This window comes from Macaca nemestrina, chromosome 7 (genome assembly GCF_043159975.1).
Source record: "Macaca nemestrina isolate mMacNem1 chromosome 7, mMacNem.hap1, whole genome shotgun sequence".
NCBI classification, from domain to species: domain Eukaryota; kingdom Metazoa; phylum Chordata; class Mammalia; order Primates; family Cercopithecidae; genus Macaca; species Macaca nemestrina.
This window is the reverse complement of record NC_092131.1, coordinates 41,015,513-41,042,273: the sequence shown is the minus strand read 5'-3', so window position 1 is coordinate 41,042,273 and position 26,761 is coordinate 41,015,513. Positions and strand designations below refer to the sequence as shown.

General features: G+C 35.1%; 1 protein-coding gene across 27 annotated transcripts in view; it reads left to right on the top strand.

Moving 5' to 3' along the window:
• Nucleotides 1-26,761, top strand: part of LOC105472850 (gephyrin) — a 737,491-nt gene that overhangs the window by 493,121 nt on the left and 217,609 nt on the right. For 26 of the 27 annotated variants that reach the window (XM_071099297.1, XM_071099293.1, XM_071099295.1 and 23 more), the window contains one exon: nucleotides 18,328-18,462. In XM_071099297.1, the coding sequence (XP_070955398.1) occupies nucleotides 18,328-18,462 (135 nt within the window). Of the gene's footprint in view, nucleotides 1-60; nucleotides 97-18,327; nucleotides 18,463-26,761 lie in introns of all 27 variants that reach the window. The other variant, XM_071099276.1, reaches the window with a different exon arrangement.

Here is a 26,761-nt window from a genome sequence, read left to right as displayed (position 1 = left end):
ATACTACCAGAAACCCTGCTGGTTGTAATTGCTTAACTAACTAACATATTTCTATTTCAGCGCATCAAAACCTACAGACCTTTCTCTATTGACAAGGTATTTATGAGCTATTTTTCAAATGCCTAAATGAACTCAAGATATATTGGATTGACAAGTTTTGGGAGGTTGTTCGTTTGTTTAGATAGGGTCGCACTCTATTGCTCAGGCAGGAGTGCAACGGCACAGTCACTGTATCATCCACCTCTTGGGCTCAAGCAATCCTCCCACCTCAGCCTCCCAAGTAGCTGGGACCACAGGGACAGTTTTTTCTTTAATAAAACTTTGTAACATTTAATTATAACCTCTGAAAGATTAGTATTAGAAGCTCTGAGAAGACATATGATGTATATTTTCTGAAACAACCCATTTAGGTATTCACATGTAATCAATCTGTTTTGTTTTTGTTTTTCTTTCTAAGACAGAGTTTTTCTCTGGCTCAGGCTGGAGTGCAGCGGCACAATCTCAGCTCATGCGACCTTAACCTCCTGGGTTCAAGCGATTCTCTTGCCTCAGCCTCCCGAGTAGCTGGGATTACAGTCATGTGCAACCACACCCAGCTAATTTTTGTATTTTTAGTAGAGATAGGACTTCACCATGTTAGCCAGGCTGGTCTTGAACTGGCTGATCTCAAACTCCTGACCTCATGATCCACCTGCCTCGGCCTCCCAAAAGTACTGGGATTGCAGGTGTGAGTCACCGCGCCCAGCCTGTAATCAATCATTATTGTTAGTTCAGGTGCTATGTCACACACCTGGATGAAAAATAGGATTTATAGAAAATGCAGCCTACCTTAATGATCTCTAAAAAGAGAAGTTGGAAGGAAAGGGTACACATTTTGGAGTTGGCCACCAAGCTGCTCAAGGGATCCAAAAACCTCCACCATAGAGACTGACAAATTTGTAGCTGTTGAAGCTGTACTTCTTTGTACATGGTTGCTTTGGGAAACTCACTCTGATTATTGTAAATTTGCTCACTAGCTACCCAACATTAAATTCAAATAACAGAGAATTTCTATTGTACAGCCTTGCGACTTTAAGTTTAAACTTTTCTTTAAAACTTTAAGTGGCAAAAATAATTATTAGAAGAGAAAATGTGTGTTCATTTATGAATTTTCTTGGCATCAAATATAAATTTGTATGTTTACTTTATTGGCATTCATACTGCCATTTCAAAGGACTACAGCGCTCAAAAGGGGAAAAGATATTTTGACTATGTATTCTGATTTTTATAATATAACTCTCCATTTCTTCTTTTAAAAATGTCTGCCCAACCAGTGAAATTAGCTTTAAGACAGAAAAAAATAAATTAATTAATTAAAGAATCAGCACAGTTCCTAGGAAAATTATGTGTTCCCATTACAGTTTTCCTTAATGAGGAAAATTCTATTATTTAATAATTCACAGTCAAAATTACATTGCATATCTAAAGAAAGTTTGAGATCATCTGGGACAAATTGTTTCCTCCATGCTATGAGTTGCATAAGATAGTAGAAATACAGATTACTTCTCTAAAAGTAGGAATGTTATTTCTTTTGTGAGTGATTTGGCATTTTTCCTTCTCATTTGTTCTGATTTAACTCACTACTAATTCTACTTACTCTAGGTAGATCCTCACTACTCCATGGCAACCCTTTGGTTCATCTCTCTTATTGACAACCTTATATACATTGCCAAATTGCAATTTTCAGACCTTTGCCCTTGACTCAGTTTCCCCTATATTCTCCTCTTCTTGTTATACTAAAATAAAGGCCATCAGGGCTGAATTATTTGTTCTTTCTATTTAAAACAATTTTCCTGAATTAATACTTTGCTCTATTCCTTCTATCTCAAAAAACTGCTTGTAATTCTCAGTTAGTGGCTGCTTCTACTTCCTTATTATTAGATATCATCTATGTACGAGACCCTATTCATTCCTTATTTCTCCCTAGTTGTTGAGTATGGTGGCCACTTATTTTCTGAAACAGTCTCCCACCATGGTTTTCATTACTGAAATGTTTTAATCAGGCAAGTAGCACATGAGCACACACTCAGTAAAAAAAGAAAACAAAACATAGATAAGATTAATACCCTTTTTGAACCACCCTCTCATTCATTTTTATTTACCCTCACACTCCCCCCCAAAGTAAACATTTTTATCATTTTGAAGGGTATCCTTCAAAAGTTTTCTGTACTTTTCTGTACAAACATAGGAAATAAAATCCGAAGGTTTTTGTTTGTTTGTTTTTTGATTGTTTGTTTGTTTGTTTTGTGACGGAGTTTTACTCTTGTTGCCCAGGCTAGAGTGCAGTGGCACAGTCTCGTCTAACTGAAACCTCCCCCTCCTGGGATCAAGCGATTCTCCTGCCTCAGCCTACTGAGTAGCTGGGATTACAGGCGCCCGCCACCACACCCAGCTAAATTTTTGTATTTTTAGTAGAAATGGGATTTCATCATGTTGGTCAGGCTGGTCTCGAATTCCTGACCTCAGGTGATCTAAATTTTACTTCTAAAATTTATATAGATAGAATTGCAAAGGGCAAAAAAAAACAACAAAGACAGTATTGAACAAGAATAAGAGCAAAGTGGGAAGACCTGCTCTACCAGATATCAAGGTTTAGTATAATGATATAATTAAAGTAACTTCTTAATGGTGCCAGGATTAATATTTAGACCAATGGAACAGAATTTAAAGCCCAAAACACATCAACACACATATGGTCACTTAGTGTATGATAATTTATAGTGCAGAATTATAGAGAAGTTATTTTTTCAATAAATGATGCTGGGACAACAGGCTATCTATATGAAAATAAATGAAATTGGTTCCCCTATCTCACAGTATACAAAAATCAACTCCAGGTGTATTAGAGACCCAAACAGGGAAGAGGAAACTATAAAGCTTTTATAGATTTTTATAGAACAATGTTTTTATTATGCTGGCTTAAGAAAGAATTTCTTTTTTAATTGAATTGAAGTAAAATTCACATAACATAAAATTCACCATTCTAATTTTAAAGTGTGTAATTCAGTGACTTTTACTACATTCACAGTGTTGCACAACTATTACTTTTATCCAGTTCCAGAACATTTTATCACTACCCCCCCCAAAAAAACACCTTGCTCATTAAGCAGTCTATTCTCCATTTCCTCTGCCCCCAGCCCCTGACAACCATTAATTGGCTGTCTCTGTAGGTTTACTTATTTTGGACATAACATATAAATGTAATCATACAATATGTAACTCTTTATGTCTAGTTTCTATCACTAAATAAACAATGTTTTCAAGGTTATCCAAGTGGTAGCATGTATCAGTACTCCTTTTTGTGGCTGTACAATATTCCATTGTAAGGTATACCACATTTAGTTTATCCATTTATTAGCTGATGGTCATTTGGGTTGTGTGTACTTTTTGATTATTAAAATAACGCTGTTAGGCACATTCATGTATGTTTTTATTTTGAACACCTGTTTCAGTTCTCTTGAATATACACCTAGGAGTGGAATTCATTGTCAAGATAATTCTATGTTAACTTTTAAAGAAGTGCCAAACTATTATCCACAGAGCTGCATCATTTTATATACCCAACAGCAATGTATGAGGGTTCCAGTTTCTGTATATCCCTGCCAGCGTTTGCTTTTTTTCTTTTTTCTTTTTGTTTTTTTTTGAGATGGAATCTCTCACTGTCGCCCTGGCTGGTGTGCAGTGGCCCAATCTTGGCTCACTGCAACCTCAGTTTCCCGGGTTCAAGTGATTCTCCTGCCTCAGCCTCTCAAGTAGCTAGGATTACAGGTGCCCGGCACCACGCCTGACTAATTTTGTATTTTTAGTAGAGAAGGGGTTTCACTATGTTGGCCAGGCCGGTCTCAATCTCCTGACCTTGTAATCTTCCAGCCTCGGCCCCCCGAAGTGCTGGGATTACAGGTGTGAGCCACTGTACCGGGCCTTCCTTTTTTCTTAATTCTTATCATCTGAGTGGGTGTGAAATGGCATCTCATTGTGGTTTTGATTTGCATTTCCCTAATGACTAAGGATGCTAAACATCTTTTCATATACTTGATGATGATTTGTGTAGCTTCTTTGGAAAAATGTTTATTCACGCCTTTTGCCCATTTTCAAGCAGGTTGTTGGTCTTTTTATTATTGAGTTGTAAGAGTTCCTTATATATGTGCTGGATACTGGACTCTATCAGAGATAGGATTTGCAAATATTTCCTTCCTTTCTGTATTTTGTCTTTTCACTGTCTTGATAATGTTCTTTGCACAAAAGTTTTTAAGTTTGATGAAGTCCAGTTAATCTAATTTTTCTGTTGTTGCTTGTACTTTTGGTGTCATATCTAAAAATCCATCACCAAAGTCATGAAGATTTACCTTTATGTTTTCTTCTTAGAATTTTATAGTTGAGCTCTTATAATACAATTAGGTATTTGATACATTTTGACTTAATTTTTGTGTATGGTGTAAGGCAAGGTTTCAACTTCATTCTTTTGCATATGGATATGCAGTTGTTCCAGCATAATTTATTGAAAGACTGTTCTTCCCAATTAATTGCCTTGGCACTCCTGTCTCAAATCAATTAAGTATGAAGTTAAGAGTGCTTATTTCTGGACCCTCAATTCTATTCCATTAACCTATGTTTGCCTTATCCCAGTACCATGCTGTTTTGATTACATAGCTTTTAAGTAAGTTTAAAAAGCAGAAATTAGCCTGGCACGGTGACTCACACCTGTAATCCCAGCATTTTGGGAGGCCGAGGTGGGCAGATCACTTGAGGTCAGGCATTTGAGACCACTCTGGCCAAAATGGTGAAACCCCATCTCTACTAAAAATACAAAAAAAAATTAGCTGGGGATGGTGGCGGGTGCCTGTAATCCCAGCTACTTGGGAGGCTGAGACAGGAGAATTGCTTGAACCCAGGAGGCGGAGGTTGCAGTGAGCCAAGACGGTGCCATTGCACCCGAGCCTGGGCAACAAGAGCAAAACTCCGTCTCAAAAATAAAAAAAGAAAAGAAAGAAAGCAAGCAGGAATTATGAATCCGCCAACTTTCTTTGTCTTTTTCAAGATTGTTTTAGCTATTAGGTTCCCTTGAGATTCCATATGAATTTCAGGATAGGTTTTTCTATTTCTACAAAACACACCAGTGGGATTTGACAGTGATTGCATTGAATCTATAGACAGCTTTGGGCAATATTGCCATCTTAACAATATTAAGTATTGCATTCCATTAACACATATGTCTTTCCATTTATTTGCCTTTAATTTCTTTCAGCAATGTTTTGTAATTTTTGATATACAGGTTTTATAATTTTTTGGTTAAATTTACTCTGCATATTTTATTCTCTTTGATGCTATTGTAAATGGAATTGTTTTCTTAATTTTATTTTTGAATGTTTCAGTATTGGTATATAAAAATACAGCGGATTTTTGTGTGTTCTTCATGTATTCTGCAACTTCGCTAAATTTGATTATTAGCTCTACTTGTTCTTTTTATGGATGTTTTAGGAATATATGTGTGTGTGTGTGTGTGTGTGTATATAAAAAAATATATAAAACCATGTCATCCATGATTGTATATTTAGAAAACCCCATTGTCTCAGCCCAAAATCTCCTTAAGCTGATAAGCAACTTCAGCAAAGTCTCAGGATACAAAATTAATGTGCAAAAATCACAAGCATTCTTATACACCAGTAACAGACAAACAGAGAGCCAAATCAGGAATGAACTTCCATTCACAATTGCTTCAAAGAGAATCAAATACCTAGGAATCCAACTTACAAGGGATGTAAAGGACCTCTTCAAGGAGAACTACAAACCACTGCTCAGTGAAATAAAAGAGGACACAAACAAATGGAAGAACATACCATGCTCATGGATAGGAAGAATCAATATCGTGAAAATGGCCATACTGCCCAAGGTAATTTATAGATTCAATGCCATCCCCATCAAGCTACCAATGAGTTTCTTCACAGAATTGGAAAAAACTGCTTTAAAGTTCATATGGAACCAAAAAAGAGCCCGCATCTCCAAGACAATCCTAAGTCAAAAGAACAAAGCTGGAGGCATCACGCTACCTGACTTCAAACTATACTACAAGGCTACAGTAACCAAAACAGCATGGTACTGGTACCAAAACAGAGATATAGACCAATGGAACAGAACAGAGTCCTCAGAAATAATACCACACATCTACAGCCGTCTGATCTTTGACAAACCTGAGAGAAACAAGAAATGGGGAAAGGATTCCCTATTTAATAAATGGTGCTGGGAAAATTGGCTAGCCATAAGTAGAAAGCTGAAACTGGATCCTTTCCTTACTCCTTATACGAAAATTAATTCAAGATGGATTAGAGACTTAAATGTTAGACCTAATACCATAAAAATCCTAGAGGAAAACCTAGGTAGTACCATTCAGGACATAGGCATGGGCAAAGACTTCATGTCTAAAACACCAAAAGCAATGGCAGCAAAAGCCAAAATTGACAAATGGGATCTCATTAAACTAAAGAGCTTCTGCACAGCAAAAGAAACTACCATCAGAGTGAACAGGCAACCTACAGAATGGGAGAAAATTTTTGCAATCTACTCATCTGACAAAGGGCTAATATCCAGAACCTACAAAGAACTCAAACAAATTTACAAGAAAAAAACAAACAACCCCATCAAAAAGTGGGCAAAGGATATGAACAGACTTTTTTCAAAAGAAGACATTCATACAGCCAACAGACACATGAAAAAATGCTCATCATCACTGGCCATCAGAGAAATGCAAATCAAAACCACAATGAGATACCATCTCACACCAGTTAGAATGGCGATCATTAAAAAGTCAGGAAACAACAGGTGCTGGAGAGGATGTGGAGAAATAGGAACACTTTTACACTGTTGGTGGGATTGTAAACTAGTTCAACCATTATGGAAAACAGTATGGCGATTCCTCAAGGATCTAGAACTAGATATACCATATGACCCAGCCATCCCATTACTGGGTATATACCCAAAGGATTATAAATTATGCTGCTATAAAGACACATGCACACGTATGTTTATTGCAGCACTATTCACAATAGCAAAGACTTGGAATCAACCCAAATGTCCATCAGTGACAGATTGGATTAAGAAAATGTGGCACATATACACCATGGAATACTATGCAGCCATCAAAAAGGATGAGTTTGTGTCCTTTGTAGGGACATGGATGCAGCTGGAAACCATCATTCTTAGCAATCTATCACAAGAACAGAAAACCAAACACCGCATGGTCTCACTCATAGGTGGGAACTGAACAATGAGATCACTTGGACTCAGGAAGGGGAACATCACACACAGGGGCCTATCATGGGGAGGGGGGAGGGGGGAGGAATTGCATTGGGAGTTATACCTGATGGAAATGACGAGTTGATGGGTGCAGCACACCAACATGGCACAAGTATACATATGTAACAAACCTGCACGTTATGCACATGTACCCTACAACTTAAAGTATAATAATAATAAATAAATTAAAAAAAATAAAAAAGAAAATTGATGACTATATGTTCAAAAAAAAAAAAAACCATGTCATCTGTGAATATAGTTCTACTTCCTTTCCAATTTGAAGGCTTTTATTTCTATTTCTTGCCTAATTTCCCTGGCTAGAACTTTGAGCACAATGTTAAGTAGAATTGGCCTGAGCAGACATCCTTTTTCCTGAACTTAGCGGAAGTTTTCAGTCTCATTATTAAGGAAGATATTGGCTGTGGGTTTTGTATAGATGCCTCTATCAAATTCAGGAAGTTGCCTTATATTCCTAGTTTTCTGAGTGTTTTATCCTGAAAGGGTATTGCATCAAATGCTTGTTCTATATTAACGGAGATGATCATTTGTGAAGTTTTTTTTCCCTTCATTCTGTTAACTTGATGTATTCCACTGACTTATCATCTTATGTTGAGCCACTCTTACATTTTTATAATAAATCTCACTTGGTCTTGATGTATAATCATTTTAGTATAGTATTTGTTTTTGTTTCCTAGTATTTTGTTAAGGATACTTGCATCTGTATTCATAAAGGATATTAGCCTGTAGTTTTTTTGTTCTTATGATGTCATTGTCTTTAGTGTCAGGGTAAAACTGGCCACTTAAAATGAGCTAGGAAATGTTCCCTCCTCATATTTTGTAGAAGAGTTGGTAGATAATTTTTGTTAATTCTTCTTTAAACATTTAATAGAATTCATTAATGAGGCCATCTGGTCCTGGGCTTTTCCTTGTTGAAAGTATTTTTGTGTACTGATTCAACCTTTTTAGTATTTCTATTCAGATTTTCTATTTCTTCTTGAGTTGGTTTTGGTAGTGTCTGTGTTTCTAAATACTTGTCTGTTTTATCTCGGTCATGCAATTTGTTGGCATACCGTTGTTCCTAGTATTTAATGATTATGAAATAATCCTCTGGTAGTCATTTCACTTCGGTAAGCTCATGCAATGTTCCTACTTTCATTCTTGATTTTAGTAATTTGAATCTTTTCCTCTTTTTGTCAGCCTACTTAAAGATTTGTTAATTTTGCTGATACTTTTGAAGGACCAACTGTGGTCTTCTTGATTCTTTCAATGTTTTTGTGTTCTCTATTTCATTTATCTCCACTATAATTCTTATTATTTTCTCTTGTTTGCTTTGGGTTTAGTTTACACTTTATTTTATAGTTTCTTAGGGTGGAAGATTAGTGTATCGATATGAAATCTTTCTTCTTTTTAAAAGTAGATGTGTATAGCTACAAGTTTCCCTCTGAACACTGTTTCTCTGCATCTCTTGAATTTTCATATGTTATGTTTTCATTTTTGTTTGTCTCAAATTATTCTCTTATTTCCCTTGTGATTTCCTCTTTGACTCACTGGTTATTTAAAAATGTGTTTTCTTCAAATTATACTACAAGGCTACAGTAACCAAAATAGCATGGTACTGGTACCAAAACAGAGATATAGACCAATGGAACAGAACAGAGTCCTCAGAAATAATACCACACATCTACAGCCATCTGATCTTTGACAAACCAGAGAGAAACAAGAAATGGGGAAAGGATTCCCTATTTAATAAATGGTGCTGGGAAAATTGGCTAGCCATAAGTAGAAAGCTGAAACTGGATCCTTTCCTTACTCCTTATACGAAAATTAATTCAAGATGGATTAGAGACTTAACTGTTAGACCTAATACCATAAAAACCCTAGAAGAAAACCTAGGTAGTACCATTCAGGACATAGGCATGGGCAAAGACTTCATGTCTAAAACACCAAAAGCAACGGCAGCAAAAGCCAAAATTGACAACTGGGATCTCATTAAACTAAAGAGCTTCTGCACAGCAAAAGAAACTACCATCAGAGTGAACAGGCAACCTACAGAATGGGAGAAAATTTTTGCAATCTACTCATCTGACAAAGGGCTAATATCCAGAACCTACAAAGAACTCAAACAAATTTACAAGAAAAAAACAAACAACCCCATCAAAAAGTGGGCAAAGGATATGAACAGACTTTTTTCAAAAGAAGACATTCATACAGCCAACAGACACATGAATAAATGCTCATCATCACTGGCCATCAGAGAAATGCAAATCAAAACCACAATGAGATACCATCTCACACCAGTTAGAATGGCAATCATTAAAAAGTCAGGAAACAACAGGTGCTGGAGAGGATGTGGAGAAATAGGAACACTTTTACACTGTTGGTGGGATTGTAAACTAGTTCAACCATTATGGAAAACAGTATGGCGATTCCTCAAGGATCTAGAACTAGATGTACCGTATGACCCAGCCATCCCATTACTGGGTATATACCCAAAGGATTATAAATCATGCTGCTATAAAGACACATGCACACGTATGTTTATTGTGGCACTATTCACAATAGCAAAGACTTGGAATCAACCCAAATGTCCATCAGTGACAGACTGGATTAAGAAAATGTGGCACATATACACCATGGAATACTATGCAGCCATAGAAAAGGATGAGTTCATGTCCTTTGTAGGGACATGGATGCAGCTGGAAACCATCATTCTCAGCAAACTATCACAAGAACAGAAAACCAAACACCGCATGTTCTCACTCATAGGTGGGAACTGAACAATGAGATCACTTGGACTCGGGAAGGGGAACATCACACACCGTGGCCTATCATGGGGAGGGGGGAGGGGGGAGGGATTGCATTGGGAGTTATACCTGATGTAAATGACGAGTTGATGGGTGCTGACGAGTTGATGGGTGCAGCACACCAACCTGGCACAAGTATACATATGTAACAAACCTGCACGTTATGCACATGCACCCTAGAACTTAAAGTATAATAATAATAATAAATAAATTTTTTTAAAATGTGTTTAATTTCCACATACTTGTGAATTTCCCAAATTTATTTCTTTCTTTCTTTCTTTCTTTCTTTCTTTCTTTCTTTCTTTCTTTCTTTCTTTCTTTCTTTCTTTCTTTCTTTCTTTCTTTTTTTAGATGGAGTCTTGCTCTGTCTCCCAGGCTGGAGTGCAGTGGCGTAATCTCGGCTCACTGAAACCTCCGCCTCCTGGGTTCAAGCGATTCTCCTACCTCAGCCTCACAGGTAGCTGGGATTACAGGCATGTGTCACCACACCCAGCTAATTTTTGTATTTTTAGTAGAGATGGGGGTTTGCCATGTTGGCCAGGCTGGTCTCGAACTGCTGACCTCAGGTGATCCACCCACCTAGGCCTCCCAAATTGTTGGGATTACAGGCATGAGCCACCGCACCTGGTCCCAGATTTCTTTCTGTTATTGAGTTTTAATTTCCTTCCATTATGGTCAGAAAAAATACACTGTAAAGGTTTCAATCTTTTTAAATTTTGTGAGACCTATTTTGTGGCCTAATATATATGGTATATCCTCATGTTCACTTGAAAAAAATGTGTATTCTGCTGGTATCAGACACAGTGTTCCTATATGGCTGTTAGGTCTAGTTGGTTTATAGTGTTGTTCAGGTCTTCTATTGAAGGGGTCCCCAAGCCGCAGGCCAAGGACTAATACCAGTCCATGACCTGTTAGGAACCGGTCTGCACAGTGGGAGGTGAGCAGCAGTGGGCAAGCAAGCATTACTGCTGAGCTCTACCTCCTCTCAGATCAGCGGCAACATTAGATTCTCATAGGAGTGTGAATGCAAGGGGTCTAGGAACTAATCCCTGATGATCTGAGGTGAAACAGTTTTATCCATACCATCCCCACCGACCCCGTCTGTGGAAAAATTATCTTTCATGAAAACAGTACTTGGTGCCCAAAACATTGAGGACTGCTGTTCTCTTGTACTTGTTGATCTAACTAGTTACTCTAACTATTATTAAAAGTGGAATATTGCAGTATCCAACTCTTATTTTTGAAGTTTTTCTCTCTTCATTATTATTAGTTTTTGCTTTATGTATTTTTTAAATAATTGTTATGTCTTCTTGATGAACTGACCTTTTTATCATTATGTAACATCTTTTTTGTCTCTTATAACAGTTTTGGTTTTAAAGTTGATTTTGTCTGATATTACTGTAGCTTTTCTAGCTCTCTTTTGGCTACAGCTCCCATAGAATATCTTTTTCCATTCCTTCACCTTCAACTTATTTGGATCTTTTGAATCTAATTTGAATCTCTTGTAGATAGCATAGACAATCATACTCCACTTAACAACAGAGACATGTTCTGAGAAATGCATTGTTCAGTGATTTTGTTTTTATGCGAATATCACAGAGTGAGTATAATTACACAAACCTAGATGGTATAACCTACTACACACCTAGGCCAAATGGTATAACCTGTTGTTCCTAGTCCTAGGCTGCAAAACTGTACAGCATGTTACTATAATGAATACCATAAGCAATGTAGCATAATGGTAAGTATTTGTGTTTTGAAACATATCTAAACATAGAAAAGGTACAGGAAAAATATAGTATTATAATATTATGGGACCACTGTTGTATATGTCATCTGTTGTCTATCAAATTGTCATTATGCAATGCATGATTCTAGTTGGATTATAGTATTTTTTAATTCATTCAGCCAGTTTCCATCTTTGAATTGGATAGTTTATGTACATTTAATGCAATTACTATAAAGAAGAGTTTCTTCCATTTTGCTATTTTTATATATATTATATCATTTTTGTTTTTTATCTCCTCTATTACTTCCTTTTTTTCTGTATAGATATTTTCTGGTGTACCATTTTGATTCTCCTTGTGACATTTACTATTATTTAGTTATTGTGCTAGTGTTTTCCTGGGGAATTACAATTAGCATCTTAGCTCATAACAATCTAGTTTGAATTAATACCAACTTAGTTTCAATATTATACAACAACTTCATACCTTGTCCCCTACTTATGTTATTTTCATAAATTATAAATTAATATATTGTATGCCCATCAACATAGATCTATAGTTATTGCTTAATGTAGTTTCTTAAAATTATGTGGGGTAGAAAAGAGGATTCACAAACAAAAATATACATAAGGTACTGACCTTTGTGTTTACCTATGTAGAGTTCTGTACTTCTTCATGTCAATTACAATTACTGGCTAGTTTCTTTTTATTTCAGCCCGAAGGCCTCCCTTTAGAAATTTTTTGTAGGGCAGATTTATGAGCAATGAACTCACTCAGTTTTTGTTTATCTGGGAATATTGTAATTTTTCTTCGTTTTTGAAATTTAGTTTTATCAGATAAAGAATTCTTGGTTGACAGATTTTTTCATCTTTCAACATTTTGACCATCATTCCACTGCTTTCTGACTGTCATGGTTTCTCTTGAGAAATCAGCTGTAAATCTTACTGAGGATCAGAATTCTCTCTTTGTCTTTGTCACTTTCAACAGTTTGATTATAATGTATCTTGGTGTCAGTCTTTTTTAGTTTATCCAGATTGGGATTGTTGAATTTCTTGTGTGCATTCTTGTCTTTCATCAAATTTGGAAAGTTTTAGGCATTATTTCCTCAAATAATCTCTTTGCTTCTTTCTCCCTCTCCTTCTGGGACCATCATTAATCATATCTCAGTACGCTTGATGGTATTCCACAGATTGCTTAAGCCATGTTGTTATTTTTCTTTATTTAATCCATGTTATTTTCCTTTATTTTTTTTTCTTTCTGATCCTCAGACTATATCATGTTAATCACCTTATTTTCAGCTCAAATCTGCTGTTGAGTCCCACTAGTGAATTTTTCATTTCTGTTGTAATTTTCAGTGTTAGAATTTGTATTTGGTTTCTTTTTATGATATTCGTCTTTTTATTGAGATTCCCTGTTGGTGAGGCATCATTCTTGTGCTTGCCTTTAGTTCTTTGTTTATAGTTTCTGTTAGCTCTTTGAGCTAAACTTTATTAAAATAATTAATTTAAAATCTTTGTCTAGTCAGCTCAGTGTCTGAACTTTCTCAGAGACAGTTTCTGTTTATTTCTTTTTTCTTTTCCTTTTTTCTTCTTTGTACAGGTTATACTTTCTTACTTCTTTGCATACTTCATAATTTTTTGTTGAAAACTTGACATTTAAATATTATAAATAGCAACTCTGGAAATTAGATTCTCCCCTCTCCCTGGGGCTTTTTGTTGCTGCTTGTTCAGCAGTAGTAGTTATTTGTTTGTTTAGTTCGTTTTTTGAAATACTTTTTTCTAGCTTGTATTTCTTTGTTGTGCACAACCGCTGAAGTTTCTATTGTTTGCTTAGTAGTCAGCTAGCTATTTGACAGGTATTTCCTTAAATGCCTGGAACCAAAATATGAATAATAATAATAAAAACAAAACAAAAAAAATCAGAGAAAATCTCTCAATTTTTGCAGATGAGCTCTTTGTATATATTAGGTCACACTTCAACACTCAGCCAGGCAATTTATAACTTTTCATTAGCTTTCACTTCCTGCTTGTATAGAGCCTCAAGTTTATCCGCAAGTGAGAGAATAGAACCTTCTCAGGTCTTTTCTGAGGATATGTCCAGCCCTGGACATAAACTGAACATAAACCTGACCTTTTAGAGTCCAAAGGATACGTGGGAGCTTTTCAGAGTCCTTATGCCTTAAAGTACCTCATTCCATAGCCCTCACTCCCAGGTTTTTCACTTTATCTATTTTTTGTCCTGTTTTTCCGTGCCCAGATGACAGTGGCTAATACATTTGCCTTTAAATATTTGAGCAAACACTCCCCAAGGAATAGCTGCCTCAACCCTGGGAGTATTCTGAGTTAAGTGAAATAAAGGCAAGCCCTTCGAGTGTGTCCTTCAATAAGCCATAAGATATTTCAAAACAAAAAAAAAACCACAGTTCTTTCAGAATAAGGTTTGTTTTCCCTCTGGTACTACAGACCTGTATTGGAAATGTAGACTGTTGTCTTCAGGGCCACCTTTTTTGTTTATTTTTCTTGATTAACCTTTCACCTGGTTGTAATCATTTTATTCATTTTCAGAGTTCTGCTAAAGTTCATTCTGGCTGTTTTTACCAATTTATTTTCTGCTTTAGTAGAGTGATGGAATTTTGGATTTCTCTATTCTGCTATTTTCACTGATGTCACTCAGGAAGGATTCCTTTTAAGACACAAAAACCACTAAACATAAAGGAAAATATTGATATATTTAGCAACATTAAAATTAAAAGATTTCGTTCATCAATAGACATGATAAAGTAAGGTAAAAGACAAGCTACAGAATAGGAATAGATATTCACACTATATACAATTGATAAAAGACTAGTTATCCAGAATAAATACTAAAATCTAACACTTTAGTAAGAAAGGAACAACCAAATAAGGAGAAAAAATGGGCAAAGATTTGAACGAGGACTTCACAAGAGAGAAAACCTAAATGACTGATAAATGTATGAAAAGATGCTCACTCTCACTAAGAATCAGAGAAAGGGAAAATAAAACCATAACGCAATATTGTTACACACCCACCAAATTTTTTAAAATGAATAATACCAACAATGCTGGGTAGAACTGAATTGTAGAATAAGAGAAATTGTTCTTTGTGGACAGATGTATAGATTGGCTTAACCAACTTAGAAATTTCTTAAAGAAGGTATTCATACCCTATAACCAACCATTCTATCCCTGAATGTGCATGTGTATATACATATCTCCCAGAAATTTACTCACATGGGTATCATAACAGCCATGGGTTGTGGCATTTTTCGTAATGTCCTCAAAATGAAAACAATACAATTGTCTATCGACAGAGTAATCTATATTCACTGACTCCTTCTCCTTACCTCCAGTTTTTTCTTGACCCCTTGTAATCAGGTTCTATCTTCATCAAATAATGAAATTTTCTCTCAGGTAACTAATTACTACCATCTGTTCTTCATTGTCTAATTCTTCCCCATTTTTCTAGTATCTGTCTTGACATATTCTTCTTATATGCTCTTCATCTTTAGGATCTCATTTATTTCTGTAACTTCAACAACTGTATATCTGCAATAATTTCTAACTCTGTATCTCCAGCATAGGCAGTTTTTTTTTTTTTTAACATTGGGGCGAAGATTTGTTCCAGACTATGTAATGAAATTGTAAATTTGTGTTTATTGATATTAACTGGATCCACAATGGTAATTGAAAATTCTTTTGCTTTGTCCTTCATTTTCATTCATCAATGCATTTTTTGAGAATTTTACTGCTCTCCTAAAGTTATCTTTACCACTTTTACTTCCCCTTATTCTCATCAATAAGGCCTCTCCTGCAGTACCAAAAAAAATAGTAGTAATAGTAGTAATAAATGTCTGTCTCTTTTACCCACAATTTACTTTGCTTTATCATGCCTACTCAATTCCTCAATTTGCATCTATTTTTAACTTTACTGGTAATTTCTTTAATAACTGGATGTAATGGCTTCTTTTCAGCTCTCTCTCTCTATTCCTATTTTCTCCCATATTTGTTTTTTTTTAAATCTTGCAACTATCTTCTTTTTTTCATTCCCTTGATACTCACCCATCTCTACTTGCCTCTTTTTTCTCTAATAGTTTCTTATGATAGGAACACCAAATAATTTATCTTCCAAACCAGAATGCTTTTGAAAATGAATGCTGTTTAATAATTAGGCCAGCATAATAGGTATAAACCCAGATTGTTCAAGGAAAAATCAGATGTGTGGTTACCCTATATATCCTTATCTTAGAGATCTTATCTTCCTTCAGTTTGTTTTCTTAACTCTTAATATGAATGTTACCTCAAATTTTCAATCATTGTCTTTTGTTCTTTCACATATTCTCTGCAGGTGATCTGACACATTTGAATGACTCAAATTACTACCTCCATTGATAATTCCGAAATTATATGTCCTAACTTTTTCCTGAGTTCCAGACCCATATACCTCATCAAATAGCTCCAGACTAGTAGCCCAAAAATACCTAGACACAAAATCTAAACTTATCTTTTCCCTCAAATATCCTGATTTTAAATTTACATTGAGGCATATATACACACAGAGATATGTAGTGTATATATGCAGTTATGTGTATAAGTCTGGAGATATATATCACACACAGAGAGACATTATTTTTGCAGTTGCTTCATTAGATACTAGACATACAATAGTAGCAAAACACAGTTCCATCATGACAGTGCTTTCTAATTTGGGAGATAGACATTGATCAAAGTATTACACACATAAATGTTGTGATACTTTCTATAAGTATGGTCATTGCTGTGAAGGAGAGGGATGTGATGTCATGTAAGGCATTATATGGGTATTTTACCTTCTTTTAAATACATGGCCTTTTTAATTAGATAAGTGGCAACAAATAGCTCTTCAAAATTAGACTTTCTTTATTTCTTGGAAATATTTGTCACAATTCAGTACTCAAATATGTAAGCAAATGGAGTCGTCTTGCTTCTCAAAATTCCTACTACTTATGGCTATGTTGTTTATAAACCACATAAAATTTCAAACACTGAAATGGTAGCAATATCTTTGGAATTAAGGATGTTGGTATAGAAACTAAATAAAGGAGATTCTATAGAAATAGTATTAGTTTTGTGAGACAGAAATGATGCATAATATTAGGAATACCTTTTAGTCACAAAGTCTGGCTGTTTCTCTCTTCTTTTCACATAGTAAGTGATATTTGTTGATTAAATGTTAATTGCTTGTTTTTTTATCATATGTTTCAAGTCTTGTGCACAAAATTTGAAAGTCCTCATGTTCCCATTCTTAGAACACTTATGCCCATTACTGGTAACCCAGAACATGAACTAAATTATGCAAATCCTAAAGTAATAAATTTATAATCAACATATATTAATAATGTTAAAAATAATCTACAGTATTAGTCTTTATGTTTGTATATTTTTAGAATGGTGACAATTACATCAGTCTTTACTATGATGATAGGTATAATAATAACAGTAATAATAACCAACACTTATTAAATATTTACCACTTGAAAGTGCTAAATAATTTACACACATTATTTTACTTAACCGCTGCAGGATTCCAGTGAGGCAGATTCTATTGTTATCCTCAATTTTCAGATAAAGGAAGCAATTCAAAAGGTATATCCATCAGGGTCCTAGCACAACTCAGATAGCATGCTTAAATAGGTAATTGAGGAGAGTTCAATAAGAACCTATAGAATGTACAAAGGTTTGAATAGAATTTAGGGAAAACCACAAGACATCATGGAATGCCTGGGACTAGTAACAGTGGGAACCATTAATGCTCCTACCTAATGGGGCAAAGGGAAGGAGTGCTGTTAGAATCTAGAAAAAGAGCTATAAGCAAGAAGGGCAGTCTGACACAAGCTGTGATCTTGAGTTGAGTGACACAGCCAACCTATGATGACCTGGTAGAGAGGGAGCTAGGAGAATAAATGCCAGACCTTACCCTATCCCAACTCACAGTCTTCTGCCAGTGCCTTCCACTGACTGAACCCAACTGGAAGCCAGGGCAGAAAATAATTTGTTGATGGTGTCCATACAGGTCAGCTTAGAGCAGAGAGGGTGAAAATGGTTGGAGACTGATCTAAAAAGGAAATGGAAAATATCTAGGAATTAAATAGCTTGCTCAAGATTTCAAACTATTAAATGGCATAGCAAGTATATGAATGACAAATCCTTTATTCCTAACCACAATACTATACTGCCTCTCATATTAAAACGTTTTAGGAAATGGTACTTGCCAGGGAAAATACTTTAAATCTGAAAGCTTCTATTCTATCTCAAGTTGTTGGATGCATTTATACCTAACAGTAAGTGACACCAAATATGTCAGAGCTGAGCAGCAAAGAATGCTAAAAAAAAAAAAAATTGGGGGGGTCTTGATTCTACATGTTATTGGCATTTTCAGAATATTAAACCATAGTTGTTCCCCTTGTTCAGATTCCAGACTCCATCATTTCTCGTGGTGTTCAGGTGCTCCCACGAGACACAGCCTCCCTCAGCACTACTCCTTCAGAATCGCCTCGTGCTCAGGCTACATCTCGCCTCTCTACGGCTTCCTGCCCAACACCAAAAGTAAGTACAGTTGCTTCACACCTTACACCTACTCTTCTATAGTAATCTGGGAAAACTAACCAGTATTTCCTTCTGCTTGTCAAGGTTGGATTGCATGCAAGTTTACACTAAGAAAAATGAAAAAGTGTGAGATAGTTCCCACCCATTGTGTCACAAATTGTCATATTAGGCCAATAGTAGGACAATACAGATTTCATTCAAAATGTTTTACTCCTACATCATAGCTAAGGGTATTGCTTTCTGTAGCTCCTGTTTCTTTGTTGTAGATTTGTTATTTTTTAGTATACTTATCATTATAGATGTAAATTTATTTGTTTATGCTGAGGATGAATGTACTTTTGGCCAGTAAACAGCAAGATTAACAAAATTGTGTCACCAAAGGGATTTCTTTAAACTTGTCCAGGCTGGGATAGCTCCCTGCTCTAGTATCATTCCAAATTTTTTCAAACATATTCATCTTGGAATGTTGCTGCCTAATATTTGCAAACAAATCTGAATTTATTAGAAAGAAAGTTTTAATGCCAACCTTTGGGAGAGGGAAGCAGTTTCTTAGTCTTTTTTTTAATATAATCTGTCACTGAGTTGTATAGGGTGGGGAAAGGATGAGACACTTCTATGCTGCTCACATCTTTGTGTATATAATAAATTAACTAGCAGACATTATTACTGCTGTGACTACTTTCTCCTGGAATGCTCCTTTCCTGATTAAGTTAGTCATTTGTGCTTTCAAGTTCTCTATCTGATTGATGGATGCAATATTGGTACCAAAGATTAACAGTAACATTCCTTATTATTTAATAAGACATGATGTTAAACACTAAATTTGTTCTAGGATTCTGACAGTTAATTTTTCAAATTATAGTTTTTTCCTCTGTCATCAAATTTAAGGACCATATAGCTGTCTTCCTCAATTCCATCTTTTCTATCAGTTTTGTGAATGTTATAATTTAATTTGACTAGAAGGGATCTCAGTTTCTGATGTGAATAGTGCAATTTGTTTTACATTACATGTTACAATCTTCTCAGCAATGTTTCCAGTGTTACCATTGTATATCATTATTTTTAGATATATGTCAAAAATAACTGATACTAATTTTATCATTTAAAACACTGAGGTCCTAAATCTTCAATAAACATTAAACTGTAAGAACACTGTAGACATTAAATGTACGCCAATGCCATTTGGGTGCCAGCAAGCTACATTTTCAAATGAATTAAAGGAAGGAATTCTTAAAACCTGAATTAGATGGAAAAAATCTCGTCTATGTCTTTTATATTATTAAAACAAAGTAACTTACAGCTTGACTGCATTAAAATCCAGTTGTACCAGCTAAACTCACTTGTAAAGTCTGGAAAATATTTAAAACTAAAAGTTAAGTTCACTTTAAGATGTTTTGTTCACTGAATACTAAGACCTAAAAGCTGGGAATACAGAAGTATTCAAGGTATAGTCTCTTTTTTCCTTAATGATATGCTGAAATTATAAATATTTTTTGAAAATATTTTAAGCTAAATTTAATTATACATAATTCTTGAGTATTTTTAAAACTTTGCAATTATATTTTAGTTACAAAGAGGATAGTAAATAAAATTTGAAAAATCACTTGGTACTTCCAAATTCACCAAAGTAAAATTCTGAAAAATAATAATGTTAATATTCATTAAATTAATTTGCTTATTGCAGAATTTTAGGAGAGCAAGTGGCTTGTCTTGATATTTTTTCCTTAGTTAACACTTAGATGTTCAAATTGACAGTGAATTCAAGAAAGCATTATATCTTTGTCTAGGAATAAGATTATATTTCTTTTAGATAATTTTTTTTTTTTTTTTTTTTTTTTTTGAGACAGAGTCTCCTTCTGTCACCCAGGCTGGAGTCCAGTGGCATGATCTCAGCTCACTGCAAGCTCCGCCTCCTGGGTTCACGCCATTCTCTTGCCTCAGCCACCTGAGTAGCTGGGACTACAGGTGCCCGCCACCAAGCCTGGCTGATTTTTTTGTATTTTTAGTAGAGACAGGGTTTCACCGCATTAGCCAGGATGGTCTCGATCTCCTGACCTCGTGATCCGCCCACCTCGGCCTCTCTTAAGTACTGGGATTACAGGCGTGAGCCACCATGCCCGGCCGCCTTTTGCATAATTTTTATCAGCACTAGAATGTATACCTCAAAGATAAAATTATCACTTTGGTGTAATTTTTAATATAAACTTTAAATGCTGAATTAGAATATTAATATAATAAAAGAAACTAATTTGAATATTGATATTTTAAAAGGAGTTAATCTATTCCAATTAGGTATCTGGAAATAATGTTTAAAAAATAAATTAAAGGACAGAAGGAAGTGAAATTTACCTTTCTAATAAGAAAAGACTCATAAGTCATGAGACTGCTTAAGTGCTTTAATATCAGTGACAGATATACTACTTGTCTTCATAGAGTTTACAATTTAGTCGTATATTACAGGTTGAGTATCCCTAATCCAAATGCTTGGGACCAGATTTCAGATTTCAGATTTTTTCAGATTTTGGAATATTTGCAGATACTTAAGCCGGTTGAACATCCCTAATCAGAAATCCAGAATACTCCAATGAGCATTTCCTTTGTGCTCAAAAAATCTCAGATTTCATATTTTCAGACAGGGATGCTCAACATGTAAAATAAACAGGTAGATAATCACTTTAACAATTACAATTTCACATTAATTTAATAATTATAATTGAAATACTATACATGCTAAGAAGAAATGAAAATGTTATGGTGGTAGAAAATAATAGCAGGGGAATTTCATTTAGATAGGGTGAGTAGAGAAGACCTAACATTTCACCAGGGGCATGAAGAATGATTGAAAACCAAATATGAGCTTTTGTGCTATGTAAAGGTTTTAGGAATTATATTGATCAATAATGACCACTTTTTTTTTTTTTTTTTTTTTTTTGAGACGGAGTCTCGCTCTGTCACCCGGGCTGGAGTGCAGTGGCCGGATCTCAGCTCACTGCAAGCTCCGCCTCCCGGGTTTACGCCATTCTCCTGCCTCAGCCTCCCGAGTAGCTGGGACTACAGGCGCCCGCCACCTCGCCCGGCTATTTTTTTTGTATTTTTTAGTAGAGACGGAGTTTCACTGTGTTAGCCAGGATGGTCTCGATCTCCTGACCTTGTGATCCGCCCGTCTCGGCCTCCCAAAGTGCTGGGATTACAGGCTTGAGCCACCGCGCCCGGCCAGTAATAATGACCACTTTAAAAGGCAGGTGTCACCAATCAAGAACTCTTACACTAAAACTTTACTAGTATGTGAATAGTCTAATTCAGTGATGTCAACAGCCAATTTCAAATATCTATTCTTTTTTATTTAAATTAATGAATCTTTTTGCCTTTTCCCACTGAGTCAAATATCAAGACCATAGATTTTAGCACTGAGCTCTGTTCTAGGTGAATTCTTTATTTTAATTTTTTAGCGTAAAAATTTGAGGCCGAGAAGTCCAAAAGCAGTTTTGGGGTTTCAAATCTGAGGTACCAGGTAGATGATAATGTTATTAACTATACTAAGGATTAAAAGATAAGTACCAAGTCTTGAGGGTAAAAGAAAAGAGTGTAATGCATCTTGATTGGGAATGTGTATAATCTGAGGTGTATGTGAAACAACCAAGGAGTGATATCTAGCACAAAATTGGAAATACAATTTGAGTTTGAAATTCTTATTTTTACTGCATCTTGGTTATGATATTTATAACTTAGTACATATTAGTGTTAGCCAAATCCTGTAGAAATCCTTTCTACATTTCAGATTAGGCATGCACAGATTTTCATGCACAGAAATGTATGTGCAAATGTATTTTGTCTACATCAGAAATACAATATAGTTTTGAATGATCAGTACTAGAAAGAGCACTTGACTGATAATAGAAGATCTGGATGGAAATGCTTTCTTCTCTACTCATAACCACACTAAATTAAGCAAGTTACTTAACTTTACTGAGTTTTGTGTCTGTTATTTGACTCACCATCCTTATCTCTACAACAGTGTTTATTAACTCATTAAATAAGTTTTTGCCTGGTAGTGGAATAGCAATAGTGAGCAAGTAGACATTGTTCCAACTTCTACAAATAGATAGATCAGACTACTAAAAATTAAAGTATAATAAATGCTAGGATTGATTATCAAGAGTACATAATATTATGGAAATAGCTATCAGAAGCACTTAACCAAGTCTTTGTGAAAATGCAAAGGGTTAAATAACCAAGTTATGATTCAAAACTAACAGTTCCAATGTCTCCCTCTGTAGCTTTTTATCATTGGGCCATTTGTAAGCTGAAACACTTCCTGTCCATCCGCATGTGTTAATCTATTTATTTAGGTCAACAACTATAATATTATAATAAATGTTTCAGTATAGTTATATTGCAATATAACATCCTAAATTATGCTTAGATCGTTTAAGATTCTCCAGCTTTAGTGAGAACAAAATCTATAAAAATATACCAGGTCTTGATTTCTTTTTGTTTTTTTGGTACCCTCATTACAACCTAATGAAGATAACTGTGTATTATCTTTTCTAAACAATACTTCATAGATTACATTTTCTCCAGCACATTTGTTTGCTGAAATGATATTGTATATAGGGAAAAGTCATTTCTCTTTTATATCATATATTTTCTTTTAATGAAATCTGACTGAAATGAGGAATGATTTTCACTCCTCTTGTTTTATGACAGTGAAGTATCTTTCAAGAACAAAGTTGGGATATTTGACTTTCATTGTCCTAAGTAAAATAGTGCCTAAGTCAAATAGTACGTAAATTATATTTAAAGAAGTATAGACAATATCTAGACTCAAGTTCTAAAATAAGGATAGTCTTCTAAAAACAATTCGCTGAAAGAATAATTCTGTAATTGATAAATTCTCTTTTAAAGTGAGCATGATTCATAGCTTAGATGAGTGCCAATTTTCAATTATGAAGGACAGCAGCATCTCTATTTAGAAAAAATCAAGACCGGGCACAGTGGCTCACACCTGTAATCCCTGCACTTTGGGAGGCTAAGGCCAGTGGATTGCTTGAGGACAGGAGTTTGAGACCTGCCTGGCCATCATGGCAAAACCCCATCTCTACTAAAAATACAAAAAATTAGCCAGGCATGGTGGCACATGCCTGTAATCCCACCTTCTTGGGAGGCTGAGGTGCAAGAATTGCTTGAACCTGGGAGGCAGAGGTTGCAGTGAACTGAGATCAAGCCACTGCAGTCCAGCCTAGGCAACAGAACAAAAAACTCTGTCTCCAGGAAAAAAAAAAAAAAAGAAAGAAAGAAAGAAAAGAAAGAAATCAAGACGCTTAAGGTAGAAAATAATGATTAGAGCAAAAAATAAAAATGTTTCAAACTTTCAATTTACCATTCCTTTTAGATTTTATTAAAATAGAGAATATTTTTAAAGACTAATTTTATTATCCTTTTATTCCCTAAACATCTGAAGTTTGATTTTGAGTAAGTAAATAGAGTTTATAGTCACATATTTTCCTGTACCTTAAAAGTTAGCAAAGAATTTTGTTCTTAGACTAACCAGCAAGTTGTGTTTTTTTTTTGCTCTTAAGAAGAAAATATAAATACTATCAATATCTAATTGAACTAAAGATTATACAACAATTTAAATGTATATTTATTGAAATATCTTTATATGAGGGGTATATACCTTTAATCCACTAATGTCTAATACTATATTCAAACAAAATATGTAATTATTACTTCTTTGTAGGTTTCTCTTATTGTCCTTTGAGCGAAAGAATTTAGATTGCTCTGGTTAAGCTATATTCTTAACTCAAGGTTTTTAATGTGTGAGTCTGAAAGGCAGTGTGAGTTCCTTTACCTATAAAAATGACACTGTTGATTCTATATCAGCATAATATTTTCTCTGGGATGTTTTCCTAGTAATGTTAGTTTTTACAAACTATTACATATTGTCACTATTTTCCTTTGTGAACACCAGGGAGATTATGTGATGTGGCTAGGTCATTGACTAAACCTGGGTTCCCAAGTCTCTGGAGAAGCTCATAAAATGGCCATACTTCCAGCCTAAATCATGTCACTAACTGGTGACAGCAAATTATTTTTTTCCTATTTTAAAGAGCCTAACCAAAATCAGTAAGACTATACTAGACATCAAGTTTCTTTGCTTTTGCTAAAATTGTATCAACATTGCTACAACAATATGTTCAGCTGTTAACGACATTATAGAAATAGATTCTACACATACTGTCAACACACAACAAAAAAGTTGGAAACCAGTGAATTAGTGAGATCAAAAATACATTCTCTGAACAAAATATATGTTTTCTTTTGTGAACGTTTACCTCATCTGGGGGGTGTTGAGCAATGATATTCTCTGCATTATTGGTTAGATCCAGCAGTTCTCAAACATACTGGTCTCCAGACCCCTTCATCCTTTTAACAATTATTAAGGACCCCAAATTATATCTGTTTATGTGGGTTATATCTAACAATGTTTGTTGTACTAGGAATTAAAACTGAAGGCTGGGTGTGGTGGCTGTAATCCCAGCACTTTGAGAGGCTGAGGTGGGTGTATCACCTGAGGTAGGGAGTTCAAGACCAGCCTGACCAACGTGGAAAAACCCTGTCTCTACTAAAAATATAGAATTAACCAGGCGTGGTGGCACATGCCTGTAATCCCAGCTACTCGGGAGGCTGAGGCAGGAGAATCGCTTGAACCCAGGAGGCAGAGGTTGCGGTGAGCCGAGATCACGCCATTAAGCTCCAGCCTGGGCAACGAGAGCGAAACTCCGTCTCAAAAAGAAAGACTGAGAAGTTTTTAAATATTTACTTATTTGTTTAAAATAAAAATAGTAAAGCCTTTACATGTTAACATAAACAACATATTATTTATGAAAAAATAAGTGTATTTTCCAAACCAAAAAAAAATCTTAAAATAACAGCATTGTTTGACATTTTTTCAAATATATGTTAATATCTCGCTTAATAGAAAATAACTGGATTCTCACATTTGTTTCTGTATTAAGTCTGTTGTAATACGTTATTTTGGTTGAAGAACAAATTGAACCTCATACAGATATAGTTAGAAAAGGAAGGACTTGCAGTGAGCCGAGATCATGCCACTGCACTCCAGCCTGGGCAACAGAGCGAGACTCCATCTCAAAAAAAAAAAGAAAAGGAAGGACTATATTGTTCACATTTTTTTACAGTTGCGGATATTCTTTGATACCATACCAAAAATTTACAATTGTTAGTTAAGTAAAGGTTAGTTGAAATGTTGAATCTAAAACCTTGGCTAGGACCATTCCATACTCATACCTTAAAATCCATTGGTCTGTCTTACACTTTGAATGGATCTTTTACCCAGGCATGATTTTGGAACACATATATTGGTCATTTGGAAAGTATAAATTCTTCCAAAAGTTGACATATTTTGTTATATTATATCAAAAAATCACCTTCATTAATATAATGACCAAGCTCATCTAAAAAGTCTGGGATGTATTGCAAGTTCTTAAGCTCATAGTGGCATATAGACATTTTCTAAGTTCTAATTTATGCTTTGAAGCTAGAAATTGGGCCGGGCATGGTGGCTCACACCTATAATTGTAGCACTTTGGGAGGCTGAGGCAGGCGGGTTATTTGAGGTGAGGAGTTTGAGACCAGCCTGGCCAACATGGTAAAACCCCGTCTATACTAAAAACACAAAAATTAGCCGGGTGTGGTGGTACATGCCTGTAGTCCCAGCTACTTGGGAGGCTGAGGCAGGAGAATCACTTGAACCCGAGAGGTGGAGGCTGCAATGAGCCGAGATTGCACCATTGCACTCCAGCCTGGGCAACAGAGCAAGTCTGTCTCAACAAAAAAAAAAAAAGCTAGAAATAGTATCACTGGCAAAAAAAGCAACAAATAGTTTTTTCTTGAATTGACAGACTTTGTTTATTTTTGAGAAAATGTATACCAAACATCTAAGTCTGAATAATAAGTTATTAGTTATTTCATTTTTTCAAGTAAAAATGGTTTTCTTTATTTAAAACTAACTATTCAGCTTACAACTCAAACAACTGCATAAATAAGTGATTTTCCTTGAGACAAGCACCATCGTTTGGTATGCAGAAGTATTTTATTCATACTTCCCATTTTGTCACATTCAAGGCCCAAGTTTTAATTAATTTAATTTTCCCATTTTGTCACATTCAAGGGCCGTTTTAGTTCATTTTAATTAATTTAATTTAATTAATTAATTAATATTAAATAGTAAATTTAATATGTATTAATATTGTCATATAATATTGTAATTAATCGT